The 12,500-nt window shown below is 41.9% G+C and overlaps 3 protein-coding genes across 4 annotated transcripts in view; 2 read left to right on the top strand and 1 right to left on the bottom strand.

Annotated features, from left to right (window-relative positions):
* The window catches only part of LOC135102955 (ATP-dependent RNA helicase DDX55-like), a 4,762-nt gene extending 258 nt beyond the window's left edge, over positions 1–4,504 (top strand). Inside the window, exon 2 of the mRNA XM_064008695.1 lies at positions 1,924–4,504. Within this exon, the coding sequence (XP_063864765.1) occupies positions 1,990–3,750 (1,761 nt within the window). The 5' untranslated portion in view covers positions 1,924–1,989 and the 3' untranslated portion in view covers positions 3,751–4,504. The remainder of the gene's footprint in view (positions 1–1,923) is intronic.
* A 3,491-nt stretch (positions 4,505–7,995) lies between these two features.
* The window catches only part of LOC135102956 (uncharacterized), a 5,071-nt gene continuing 566 nt past the window's right edge, over positions 7,996–12,500 (bottom strand). The window contains exons 2-9 of the mRNA XM_064008697.1: positions 11,650–11,805; positions 11,192–11,282; positions 10,810–10,926; positions 10,428–10,570; positions 9,391–10,140; positions 8,931–9,045; positions 8,210–8,433; positions 7,996–8,085 (exon numbers count right to left, since the gene is read on the bottom strand). Of these exons, the coding sequence (XP_063864767.1) occupies positions 8,255–8,433; positions 8,931–9,045; positions 9,391–10,140; positions 10,428–10,570; positions 10,810–10,926; positions 11,192–11,282; positions 11,650–11,805 (1,551 nt within the window). The 3' untranslated portion in view covers positions 7,996–8,085; positions 8,210–8,254. The remainder of the gene's footprint in view (positions 8,086–8,209; positions 8,434–8,930; positions 9,046–9,390; positions 10,141–10,427; positions 10,571–10,809; positions 10,927–11,191; positions 11,283–11,649; positions 11,806–12,500) is intronic.
* LOC135102954 (uncharacterized) overlaps positions 11,886–12,500 on the top strand; it is a 13,939-nt gene continuing 13,324 nt past the window's right edge. For both annotated transcript variants that reach the window (XM_064008693.1, XM_064008692.1), the window contains exon 1: positions 11,886–12,435. The gene's annotated coding sequence lies outside the window, so the exon portion shown is untranslated. The remainder of the gene's footprint in view (positions 12,436–12,500) is intronic.

The raw sequence follows: 12,500 nt of genomic DNA, 5'->3' as shown, positions 1-12,500 counted from the left end.
ATTACTAGAAAAACTGGTTGGTAGCATGATACCAGTGAATGTATGGTCGATGTAAATAGAATGATGAAGAACTAGGCTTCTAAATCATTAATCACTATGGGGACTGAAATGCTGACGTGGTTCAAACACTTCACTATATATGTTTTTCCTGAATAGGACATTTTTTTATTCATAATTTTATTTGATTTTTGTTTTGAGGCACTTTCTTTACAAGGAAACCATGAGAGTTAACTTTTTTTTCATATTCAAAGTCGGTGCACAAATGCAATTGATATTAATTTCCAAGAAATATGTATCCCAGTTAATGCAAGCTAGTTGAACAATAACAAAGACCATAACATGAACCAAAGTTAGAGATAGAAAAACATCAAAATAAATGTAATGAATTGATATAATGTAATCTAACTTTTAACCCAGTGGGCTAACGTCTTTAAGTCTGTGGCTTGATTTTCTTCTGTGGGGCATTAATTCTGAGAGCCACTCACCCTGTGGGACAGCTAAAAATAAGGTAAATTTTTAGATTTACACCATAATCCCCTTAACCTAGCTGGGGGGCTGCACCGCCCTGGCCCCCCTCCAGGGATACTAACTTAACCTAACCTAGCCGGGGGGTTGTGCCTTCCTTGACCCCGCCCCCTCAGCGGTACTAATCTAACCTATCCTACAGGATTGGTTCAAGGGAATTTTTTGGGGAAGTGCCTTTGTCTATTTTAAAGACTGGATTTCCCAAGGAAACCCAGAGAGATGAAGTTTCTTAGAATCAAGTAAGGTATGTAAAGATCACATTTCCAGTGTTGTAGAGTATGATGGTGTAAATCTAAAATAATACCAAAAAGAATACCTTATTGAGTGATCTCCAGGTCCTCGTTGGTGCCATATTGAAACTGTGAGCATGTTGGTGCACAAGTCCTGCAGGCCACAAGATGGTAGTACTCAATCTGGCTTTGGCATATAATAGCTGTGATGTCATGCTCTCTTTTTGATAGAATTGGGTTAGCCTAAGTAAAAAATGTGTGCTCATGTGCATTTTGAGGTTAAGCCATGGTATGAAATTGAAGTGTGGCTGTGGGACAGATACAACGACCATGTTGGTTGAGTATCCATGGCGGGATGTGTGGATGCGGATGTCCATTGGTGAAATTGTGAATTATTCAGTCATGATTTTTACAAGTTTTGGAGCTTAATCCTTTGACTGTTATTTGGCACTTCTTTCTTTCATTACTAATCACTCTGATACATCTTTGCATACTTGTTCTACAGCCACCTCCAGTCTTTAAACTGGGTAGAAATTACAAAAATCTTTTCTTTTTCATTCACTTTTCTTTTCAATATACTTTAAAATATTTCACGCATTACTTTTGGTGCTGTTAATTGTCTTGTATTGCAGTGAAAGGGTTAACAGTATCCCATAATGACACAAGTGGTATTATCAGATATGTGATTTACTGATATACACTACACAAGGATAGTATGACTATAGTATTTAACAATAAATAAAATTGTAGCCTACATGGCACCATGACTGCCTGGGCAGGGAGGGGAATGGAGTGAGGCTAGCAGCAAATCAGCTGTTTGTCAATCAGTTACTTGCAGCCACTTTTCTACTGAGACAGTGACAGTGAATGGTTAGATTTTATTGCATAATTTTGAGAGAAAAAAACTGCAGGCAATGCCATACGCTTACTGTAATGAGGAGTAAGTGGACAGGTTTTTGTATATGAATTGAGACAGTTACTTATGTACACTTGGTATGAATTAAATTTGTTTTAACAAGTGATACTTTTAGGGATAAATCTCAGGGTAAATTTATTCTGATGGAATAATTTATTAACATGTAAACTAAGCAAAAATTACCAACATGTATAGAAATGTAAGACTGTCTATGGGTGAATTATTTTTCTTTTTATTTTAACTTTATTTCAGAGTAGTTCTTGTGATTGACTAGAAGAGGCTTGTGACATTGAAGTGTGACTCTCCTGTGCTTCCACCATGGATACCTCGTGGGACAACCTTCCACTGAAACTTGTGGATCCGGTGAAGCATACTATCCAAGATTTGGATTTCAAAAATATGACACCAGTCCAAGCTGCATGCATCCCTTTACTTCTTAGTCATAAGGATGTGGCAGCTGAGGCTGTGACAGGAAGTGGGAAAACCTTAGCTTTTATGATTCCCATCATTCAGATTTTAGTTCAGAGAGAAGAACCACTGAAAAAGCATGATGTAGGTGCTCTTATTATTTCCCCTACACGTGAATTAGCAACACAAATTTATGAAGTTTTGCAGAGCTTTCTGGCACATTTGCCCCAGTTTAGTTCTCTGCTAACTGTTGGAGGATCTCAGGTTGGGGATGACCTTCAAAGTTTCAAGACCAGAGGTAGCCACATACTTGTAGCAACTCCAGGCCGCCTACAGGACCTTCTGGCACGTAATTCAGCAAATGGCCCCAGTCTGGCTGGTGGGGTGAAAGCACTTGAGGTTCTCATCCTTGATGAAGCTGATAGGCTTCTTGACCTTGGGTTCTTCAACACACTTAGTACCATTTTTGCTTATCTTCCTAAGCAGAGGAGGACAGGACTGTTTTCTGCCACCCAGACCTCAGATGTGATAAGCCTGATTCGTGCAGGTCTCAGGAATCCTGTCAAGGTCAAAGTGAAGGAGAAGGAGGCTACAGGTGATGAGAGGACTCCTGTGTCATTGCTGAACTACTATATGGTGTGTGAGGAGGACAAGAAATTCAGTACACTGGTAACTCTTCTTAAAGAAAGAGAAAAAGAGAAAACCATGGTCTTTTTTGCTACTTGTGCATGTGTGGAATACTTCACAGTTATTCTGAGAGACCTTTTTAAGAAGTCACAGGTACTGAGTATACATGGGAAAATGAAAGACAAGAGATTCAAGATATTTGATAGGTTTAGATCACAAGATTCTGGAATTTTGTTATGCACTGATGTCATGTGTCGAGGAGTAGACATCCCGAGTGTTGATTGGGTGATACAGTTTGATCCTCCATCCACAGCCTCATCCTTTGTTCACCGATGTGGCCGGACAGCAAGGATAGGAAATGAGGGCTCAGCCTTAGTGATGCTGTTGCCATGTGAGACTGATTATGTAAACTTTATAAAGATAAATCAGAAAGTGAGCTTGAATCCCATGGAGTGTCCAGCTTCCGTACCTGACTTGCAGCAGAAGATAAGAAAGTTGCAGTTGCGGGACCGACTTGTAATGGACAAAGCTAACAGAGCATTTGTGTCATTCGTCCAGTCTTACGCAAAGCACGAGTGTAGTGTTATCCTCAGCCTTAAGAATTTAAACTTTGGTAAGATGGCAACTAGTTTTGGGCTGCTGAAAATGCCTAGAATGCCAGAATTGAGAGGTATTACTATTACTGATTTTGTTCCCGTGAAGATGGATTTTAATACCATTGCTTACCAAGATAAACAAAAAGAGAAAAGTAGACTGCAAAAGCTAGATACATACAAGGAAACTGGGTCATGGCCAGGGATGAAGCTTCACAAACCCAAGCAAGAGTCCTGGTCTCAGACTAAGGAGAAGAAAGCAAAGAAGAAGAAAAAGAATGAGAAAAAGAGAAAAGGACATCAATTTACGCAGGAAGATCTGGATGATTTGGAGGAGGATTTCAGAATGATTAAAAAACTGAAGAAAGGCAAAATAAAGAACAAAGACTTTGACAAACACTTTGGCTGTGAAGTTGATGAGGTAGAAGAAACTGAAAATCAGGAAACATAGTGAGCATTGTAATATGTAATTTTGTGTTGAGTTTGGAAGTGAATCTGTATTTTTGGCTGGAGCTGTTAAGCTGTTGTGTGCATTTTCTGTTATCCTCATGATGTCCTGCAGAAGGAAAGTGAAGTTAGCACATAATTGAATATGCAATGACCTACAGCAATTTTCTATACTACAGTACAATTACTGTGTAAACATTTCTTTGTTTTAATTTTGTTTATTTGTAGTTTTATGGAATTAAGAATGCATCATCTTCATCCAGCTGCTTACTTAAGGAATGACTTTTCTATATTTTTTATGTAATTATTTTCATATTTTGTCTTTTCTTTAAGGAGCTGCTGTCATTGTTCTGTATGTAACATGTACAAATTATGAGAAATAATTCACAAAGACATTTTCATTAATATTTTGTCTCCACTTCTTTAATTCCTATTTTAATGTTCAAAGACTTAGTTGGTTAAAAGTTTCTTTGCTAAGTACTAAACATTGCAGTGATGTAGTTGATGACACTGCTGTAATGAAGCTGCTGACATAGTGTGTGGTCCAAAGTCTGGATCCTGGTCAAAGTGGGCATCTTTCTCACATTTAATATTTATTCATTACACTTACCAGATGATGCTCAGGTTCACTTGCACTTTGTCAGGATTGAACAGTTAATGTTTATTTTCATATTTTGTGCAAAGGATTGTGTTCAAGGGCACAGAAAGGGGAAAAAATTGCACATAATGCTACTTAAAAATAAAATTGGCCAATTTACTTATGGATGTGTCTCAATGCACATTTTTTGGAAACTGCTCAAGTTAAGGAAGGAGGAAAAACAGCAGAAAGTCCCAGAGTTTACCAGTGAATGATTTTCTTGAGTTAGCACTGTAAATACTCAGTCATAAGTTCTCAGGCAACACTAAATAATCAGCCATAAGGTCAAGGGCCAAGGTGGAGGTGGATATGAAGGCTGTGTCATGTGGTGCAAATAGGGCAGGATTTTTCCTTTAGTATAAATTACTTATGAAATGGTTACATTGTGAAGAGGATTAGTGAAGATTATGAGTTGTGAGCTACTGGAATGAAAATATTAAAATGCAATGTATGTGTCCCATGTCCCCACAATACATTTAGTTAATATTATAATAAGACTTCATCTTATATGCTGGTCTCTTGCCTGTCATGTTGGCTTTGCAGCTGAGTCTTCCTGTGCTATGGCTAGTGTGCAATGTGGGAGTGGAGGGTTGCAGTGATGAGTTATGTCTCAGGAGGTAAAAGACTCATACTGTGTGCTCCTCCCTCAGGCCAGGCACCCGGGGAGGCTTATGTGGAGCGACTCCCCTTCAATCTCCACCATAAGTTCAACTCTACCACCATCCAGGGCAGAGCCAATGTAAGTTCAGTCTCTCTGTCATCTACAGACAACCTTGGTATCAATTTGAGAGAGAGAATTTTGGATTGGAACTTTGCATAGTAGACAGGCAGACAGCTACATGCTTCATTGACTGGAGTAAGTCATACATTATTGAGATTGTAAAAGCAAAGTGTAACTTGTAGGGATATGTTGATGTCACAGTGCTGATTTATATTTGTGGGATATGAGTAGCCAAGTATTTTTTTCTCTGTGGCCTACTCACCCTTTCATTAGTATGGTGTATTGACCATTCTGATCTCATAGCTGGTCCTATACCCACAAGAATATTTGGTCTGTTCTTGTAGAACCTCACACTCGTAACTGGAAGGCAAAGAGCTGAATTGCTAGCCTTCCACTTTTGGTAGATTGGTATGGGATGTGCCCCATACCTAGTTTCTGCCAGTTAAATAAGATATTTACAATAGAAAATAAGACAAACTAAAATTATCTCTTCCGACTAGAGATTTGAGGTTTCACAAAAATCCCTGAGAGAATGACTAAGATTCAGTAGGGAAAGATAAAAGATCATCCTTCAAGGAACCCATAGCTGTCATTGTGGTGTAGTGGACTAAGGCACTGCACTTTGGTGCAGATGTCATAGGTTTGAATCCACAATGAAATGTTGAGCTGTATGGCCTTTGTTGCCTAGCATGCCGTTACAAATAATTCTCTTCTGCTGTGGGTATTCCCACATTAGAATTGAATTTGTGGAATTTGTTTTTTGTTTTAAGGAATCCACACTGATCACAAAGAAGGTTGAAAGCAGTTAGGTTCTTCAGAATTTTCCTGTTGAGGATAGATTTAAAAGCTTTAGAATAATTATACATACTAGTTAAATGTGTAACTTGAACAATTAAGAAAGTATGTTACTTAAGTGGACAAAAGTGGAAATGGTAGTTTGATAGGGTAGGCAAACTACTAGTATAAGTCCAAATGAGTGGGACTGGAAGGAAGCAAGGCATGCATTGATTTGAATGAATGAATGATTGAATGAAGGGAATGAGTTCTGGGCCATTTAATGGTTAACTTTAGAATTTTTAGAAAATCAGAAGTTAGGGTGTATTACATCTTTTCGTGAGTAATTTAAATTCTTATCTGCATTCACCTATGTTACTGTTCATGTGTTGTTTATGTTCACAAAATATAAGAACAAATTGTCAAGAGATTTCAGTGAAGTTTTACTTAAGAAGTGTTGAAATTTTAAGATGAATCCAGGATTATATTTATTTATTTTGATTTTTTCTAGCTTCCCAGATATTCAATTTTTTTTTCTTAGATTTTTAAAACTCCCCTGATATCTTACTACAGTCAAGGGCTTGGGAGAATGAATTAAAGTTTGCCTCATTATAAGACCGACATTTTGAAATGTACTTTGGCTTTCATCATTATATACAGCTGTAGCCAGTTAGCAAGTTTATGGATCTATAAAGAACTGTTCAACATTGGTGGTGGGAATAGGTTTTTAGAAACAAAAAAATGTGTTTTCTGTGTTCCTAGGGAAGTCTTTTGAAGTCAATTCATGTATGTATACCAGTGGTTCCCAAACTAGGCCCAAACTGTATGGCCCAATTGGGGGCCATACAGCAAAATTTAGGGGACGTCAAGCTGAGGCTATGTACACATAAAAATTTCAAGGCCTACAACACTAGAACACCCAGTCAGAAAAATAGGTGGATTGAGTAAAATTACGGGTATTGCTGGAGTTTTTTTTTTTTCATAATGGACCCAAATAAATGTAAGACTACAGACAGTCACTAGTCACGAGATGAGGTTTGGGGGGGAGAGAGGGGCCATGGATGAGGATCATATAATTGTGAAAAGTGGGTAAACATCAGAAAAAGTTTGGGAGCCACTGTTGTATACTGTATATGTATAAATCTACGGAGAGTATACATATTTTTTCACAATATTGTATGGTGTTGCAGAAGATGGGGTCTGAAAGACTTCTAGATCTTGTCGAGATAGTTGTCTAACAAGTGATGCTAAAAAGTTAGAACAGAACCGGAGGGTATGATTAAGACTGAGTTGTTAATAAGTAATACTATTCATTTTGTTAAAACAATATAGACCAAGATCTCTCCTCTTTCCATGTCATCCCTCCCCCTCTTATCCCTTCACATCACATTCCATCCTCCACGCTGCAACTACTCCCGTCATGCATCGGTCGTTCTCTCTGAGCCAGGTTGCTAAGGCGACCATGGCGCTGGTGATGGTGGCTTCGTTGGGGACCTATGTGGTGGGGCCCTCCGTGGTGAAGGCGCTCTCAGAGGGGGCTGCCGCTGCTGCCGCTGCCACACCCAAAAAGGAAAGCCAGCAGGATGCCGCAGCCACCCAGCAGTTGTGAGGGTAAAGTCTGGTTAGCCTTGATTGGATCCATTACAAGTCATACACAAGTTGGAGATGAGTGGGAACTTGTCACCAATTGTTTATTTGACTTAGCTGTATATTTTTTTGTTAATATTAGTACTACTTCACGTTTACCTCATTACCTTAGGTAATTTTCTTAAGTATGTACAGTGCTTATCACTAAATCTTATTTTGGTATGCGACGTCACACACATTCTCAAATCAGATTTTAAATACCAGTTATGATTGATAATCTCTTTGCATTCACTTCTTTATATTCATTGGGTTACGAGAAGCTTCTCTGTACCACTGTTGTGTGCGTCGTCATGAGCCCAATAAATGTCAGTAGTCTCGCTGTCACCGCTCATTTTCCTCTCGACACCCGAGGTATAAAATAAGGGTGACGCGTTACTGGTGTGTGTGTGTTCTCAGTACTTCATATGCGTAATGGCGCTTTTGGTTGCGAAAAAAAAAGTTTAAACTGGAAATCGAAAAGATATGCACGAATTACATTAGTTTGTTTATTTCCCGCTTGGATTAATTATTCTCGTAGCAAAATTCCATCTGCTTTCAGTGGTGTCAGGTAACGATCCTCTCTGGCAATTGAGGAAAATTCTTTAGATTAGCACATTAAAAAAAAAATAATATATGGTTTAGTATTGGTCAGAATAAATGTTCGTGACAGAAAATGCAAAAATAAGAACTGGCGAGATGTTTTACCTGTAACAGTATAGTGTTGTGTTGCAAGCAGTTTCCCCGGCACATTTAATTTCTGTTGGGAGGCTTGATGACGTTGTAGACGCAGATGAGGGAGGAGAAGAGGAAGATCATTATCAAGAAGGTGAAGGCCATGGCATAGGCGGCAAGCTCCCATCGAGTCAGCTCGCTAGGGTCTGGCACCACCCAGTTCCACCACTCGGCGCCGCCCAGGATGTTTATGCCTCCTGGTGCCAGGGGAGGGGGACAGGGGACTCGTGAAAGGGATGACCATGTGGTATGGAATATTTCAGCTAAATTTCTGTGATATCTGTAACTGTAAATAATCTTTGAAGGACCTACAGGTGGAGGTTAGGGCGCGACTGAAAAAAAGAACAGTGAGGTGGATGTTCAATGCAACAAGTGTGGAACTGAAGCAGGCTTGAGATGGAATACGCCAGTGACGTGACAAGGACATATAGAAAAACAAAGCGTGAAAGGTGAGTACTTGAAACATTATAAGATGAAAGGTAGGAAGGATAGAGTGTCGGTTGGTATATAAAGACGGTAAGAAATAGGGTTCAGGGTATGGACCCAAAAATGAGCTTTTCAGACCTGCCATTCAGGTGTAAATGGCTACCGTGTAAATGAGGAGCCCCCCCATCCAGAAATGTGATGATGATCTTCATCTTAATGTGTGGGAACCAGCAACACATTAGAGCAACAGGTGGTGCAGAAAACTCACCTGTCGAGGAAGGAGGGATCTGTGTGGCGAGATGGCAGGGGCATCGGGTACCACACCGGGTTTCCAGAGGCTCCAGCAACCCAAGCACCGCCGATGACTCGTCTGCCTGGCCAACCTGCGAGGGAGAGGCAGGGGTGGACAAAAAGGACATAAGGAGAGTCCAGTGCAATGTATATAATTATAATGTACGAGTCTTTTTTTTTTTTTTTTTTTTAAGTCGCGCAGAGAAATCCACGTAACCAGATTCCTGCGTTCTACGAAGGCATAACCTACACATTGTTAACCAACACGTGGCTTGGGAGGGTTCACCTGAACGCGTTAATGTACAAGTAGAGACGAGGAAATACACGAGTTGATTAGGTGTAATACCATAGTTGGGAAGTTAACGTGTGGATTAATCCTGTTATTACATTTGGGTACTAGTTTCGTTTCATAGAACCTTCCATCCTTAAACACTGACCTGTGTAAGATTGCCATCCAAAAGCAGCTTTACTCTGTAGCGAGGTAGATCTTCACTCCCAGCGTCCAGACCTTCTTCGACCAGGTCTGGGAAGGCCATCGTGGCCACCTCTTGCAAGGAGGCTGTTGTCAACAGTTCTCGCCACACAGATGCCTCCAGGGACCGCAGTGCTGGACAGAGGTCGCTTTGCTCATCACAGTGGGTTATTTTTGCCTTGCGTAACGCTTCAACATACATCAACACGGCAGTGATAGCGGCTGGGGCTGCAGCATCGTAACCGAAGTAACCGCTGCATGCTTCACAGGCAGACACTGCCGCCAAGTAACGGCGGCGGAGGGAATCAGCCTCATTCATATCTCGTTCTAGGAAAAGCTGAAATTCAGACAGGACTGGAGCCATGCGCTGAAGGATGAGAGTGGGCGTCTCTAGCCTGGCCAGCTCCACCTGGGGCACGGGGCCGCCCGTCTCCACGAGAACGATGAGATCTGCGACATCCCCAATTTGACTGAGAGTCTGAGCCAGACGTTGTACCTCGTGTCGTGTTCCCAGGATGACCAGGGCGCCTGGGCCACCCCGCAGTTTTCCGGCCAAGCGAACACCGTCGCTAGCCTCAAGCACTGTCTCCACACAAATGTACATGTATTCGGCTGCTGTGACGAAGTGCTCGGACAGCGTCCTGCCTTCCAGATCGGCTGTGTGCACCACGCTTACGGCAGCCACTCCGGCGCCATTAAGCACGTGAACTGCCGCCTGCAATACATATGCTAGATATGTATTAATTCACATGCTGGAGGAAATAGGTAACTGATACTGATACAAGAAATCTTTTAAGCCTAAGTTGTAAAATATGTAGTGTTAATACTCATATCCCTTGTGGTTGAAGTGAAGCAGATCTAATTATCCAAGAACCTTGTAGAAAGGCACGCACGTGGACATCTGTTGTATTTGTATTGTAGCCTTTCCTCTAACTATGCAAACAAAATATAAAGAACACACGAGGAGGGCCACGGTTCGCAAACCGCGACGCACAAACTAACCTGTGTGGAACGTTGGGGCGCTGGAGAGATGAGGTCGATGAGCCCGTCAGCAGCTGCTGGGCGCGGGCCGTATGCAACCACAGGCGTGCCGAGGGTCTGTGTGGCCTTTCTCACTGCTGACGCCGAGTGTATGTCACCAGGACCTGCGCCGCTCAGGGAGAAAAGTATGTGTGTGGAAAGTAACTATCACAGATCTTTCTCTTCGTACTGTATCGTTTTATTACTGCTTATAGCATGCTGAAGGAGGAAAGTTAATTAACGATATTGGGGTTGAGAGGAAGGAAAATCGCTGAATGATGTGTTGTATAAGATAATTAGATCTGCAAAGCCGGAATATTTGCAGATAATTAGTTTTTGACACCTGTAACAAGCTGCAACTCACCCAGATAGCCAAGTGTGAGAACTGGCTCAGGACACGCGAAGGCATCAGCTATCCAGGCTTGTACTGCCGCCTTCACACTCAGTCCCTCCAAGCTGCAGGTGTCCGCCACTCGCAGCCCTGCACACCTCCATCATTACTGTTCGTTCACCTCCGTTACAAGTATTCAGCTCGGTATTGGCATTATCAACATTGATTCGCCACTGATAGCAGCAGCTTGTTAGAAAGGAAGTGTTAAAGGAATACAGGAACTTAGGAGAGACTTCACGACTTACAGTAGGAGACACCCTGGTGGAGACCGGTAAGGAAGGGGCATGGGGAGAAGAGGGAAGAGGATAGTGTGTAAAGGACGGGAAAGGTGCATTGAACTGGGATGGATGCTCACCCAGGCGGACTCCAGGTACCAAACTGAGATGGTTCACCTTCTCTACCGCCAGCTTGGTAGCCTCCATGATTTGTACTGATGTGAAGTCCAGCTGTGGAATGGACGAAATGGTTGTTATTGTTGTTATTGATGTTGTTGTTATTGTTTATCGTATCGTTATTTTTGGTATGATAATTAAAACAACAATATCAACAACGACAATAACAATGATAAAAATGATGATGATAATAATAATAATAATAATAATAATAATAATAATAATAATAATCATAATAATAACAATTATTATTATTATTATTATTATTATTATTATTATTATTATTATATTTCTTAGTCGTCGCCGTCGTTGTTGTTGTTGTGAGAATGTAGTGGTGGCCAGGTGTAGGTACTGTGGTGACAGGTGTGGGAATCTTACTGCCAGGTATAGGGTAGAAGAGGTAGGTGTGGCCGCTACTCACCTGGTCACACTGCGGGCCGTGGTGGAGGGGCAGAAGCATCGTGATCGCCGCGTCGCCCTTCACAGCCTCCACCATCCCCTCAGCCGCCACGCACTCCCCTGCCGCCCACCCCACGCCCATGGTACACACCCACGCCCACACCGCCACCGCTAGCATCTGGACGAAAGTTTTGATTATTTTTTCTTGTCATTTGGTAATTATTCATAGCTGGTGCCATGGGATGATGTGTGTGTGTGTGTGTGTGTGTGTGTGTGTGTGTGTGTGTGTGCCCCGGTAATCTATGTACCATGTTTCTACGCAGGGTGCCCGGTTTCAAGATGGCGTCGTGATGGGCTGGTTTAAGAGGTGGTGGTGGACGCGTCCATGCTTGCTAGTGTATAGTTTAGATTATGTAAATACGAGTATACATAAAAAAAGCTACACCTTTATTTGCTGACGGCATCCAAAGCGTGAACCTCGCTATCCTCTGTGTTGCTGTGGTTGCAATGGTGCTGATTCAGTGCACAGTAGCATGGCGTGATCATCGGAGACTGCACGATGGCAGTGCTTCACTTTGCAGCTCAACGAGAGGTGAACGCTAGGGCGCTGAGTGGCTTACAGAGGTGTCACCGTCCTTTCCTCACCGTCCCCTCACATAAGCCGCCACGCACGGGGACTAACAAGCTCCACGGGAGACTTGAGCCTGGGCGGTCGTAAGGAGGGTGGCGCGGCACTGCTGATCCCCAGCGAACGACACGAGCCATTAGCTTGGTTGAAGTCCATCGTGATGTAAATAACAATACATAAGTAAGTTTACATTATTCATGGCGATGGCGTGAATGTTCTCTTTCAAAGCGAAGTTGAGGTCAGGA

The sequence above is a fragment of the Scylla paramamosain genome, chromosome 8 (assembly GCF_035594125.1).
Source record: "Scylla paramamosain isolate STU-SP2022 chromosome 8, ASM3559412v1, whole genome shotgun sequence".
NCBI classification, from domain to species: domain Eukaryota; kingdom Metazoa; phylum Arthropoda; class Malacostraca; order Decapoda; family Portunidae; genus Scylla; species Scylla paramamosain.
The sequence above is the reverse complement of the archived record's forward strand: the minus strand, read 5'-3'. Positions and strand labels throughout refer to the sequence as shown.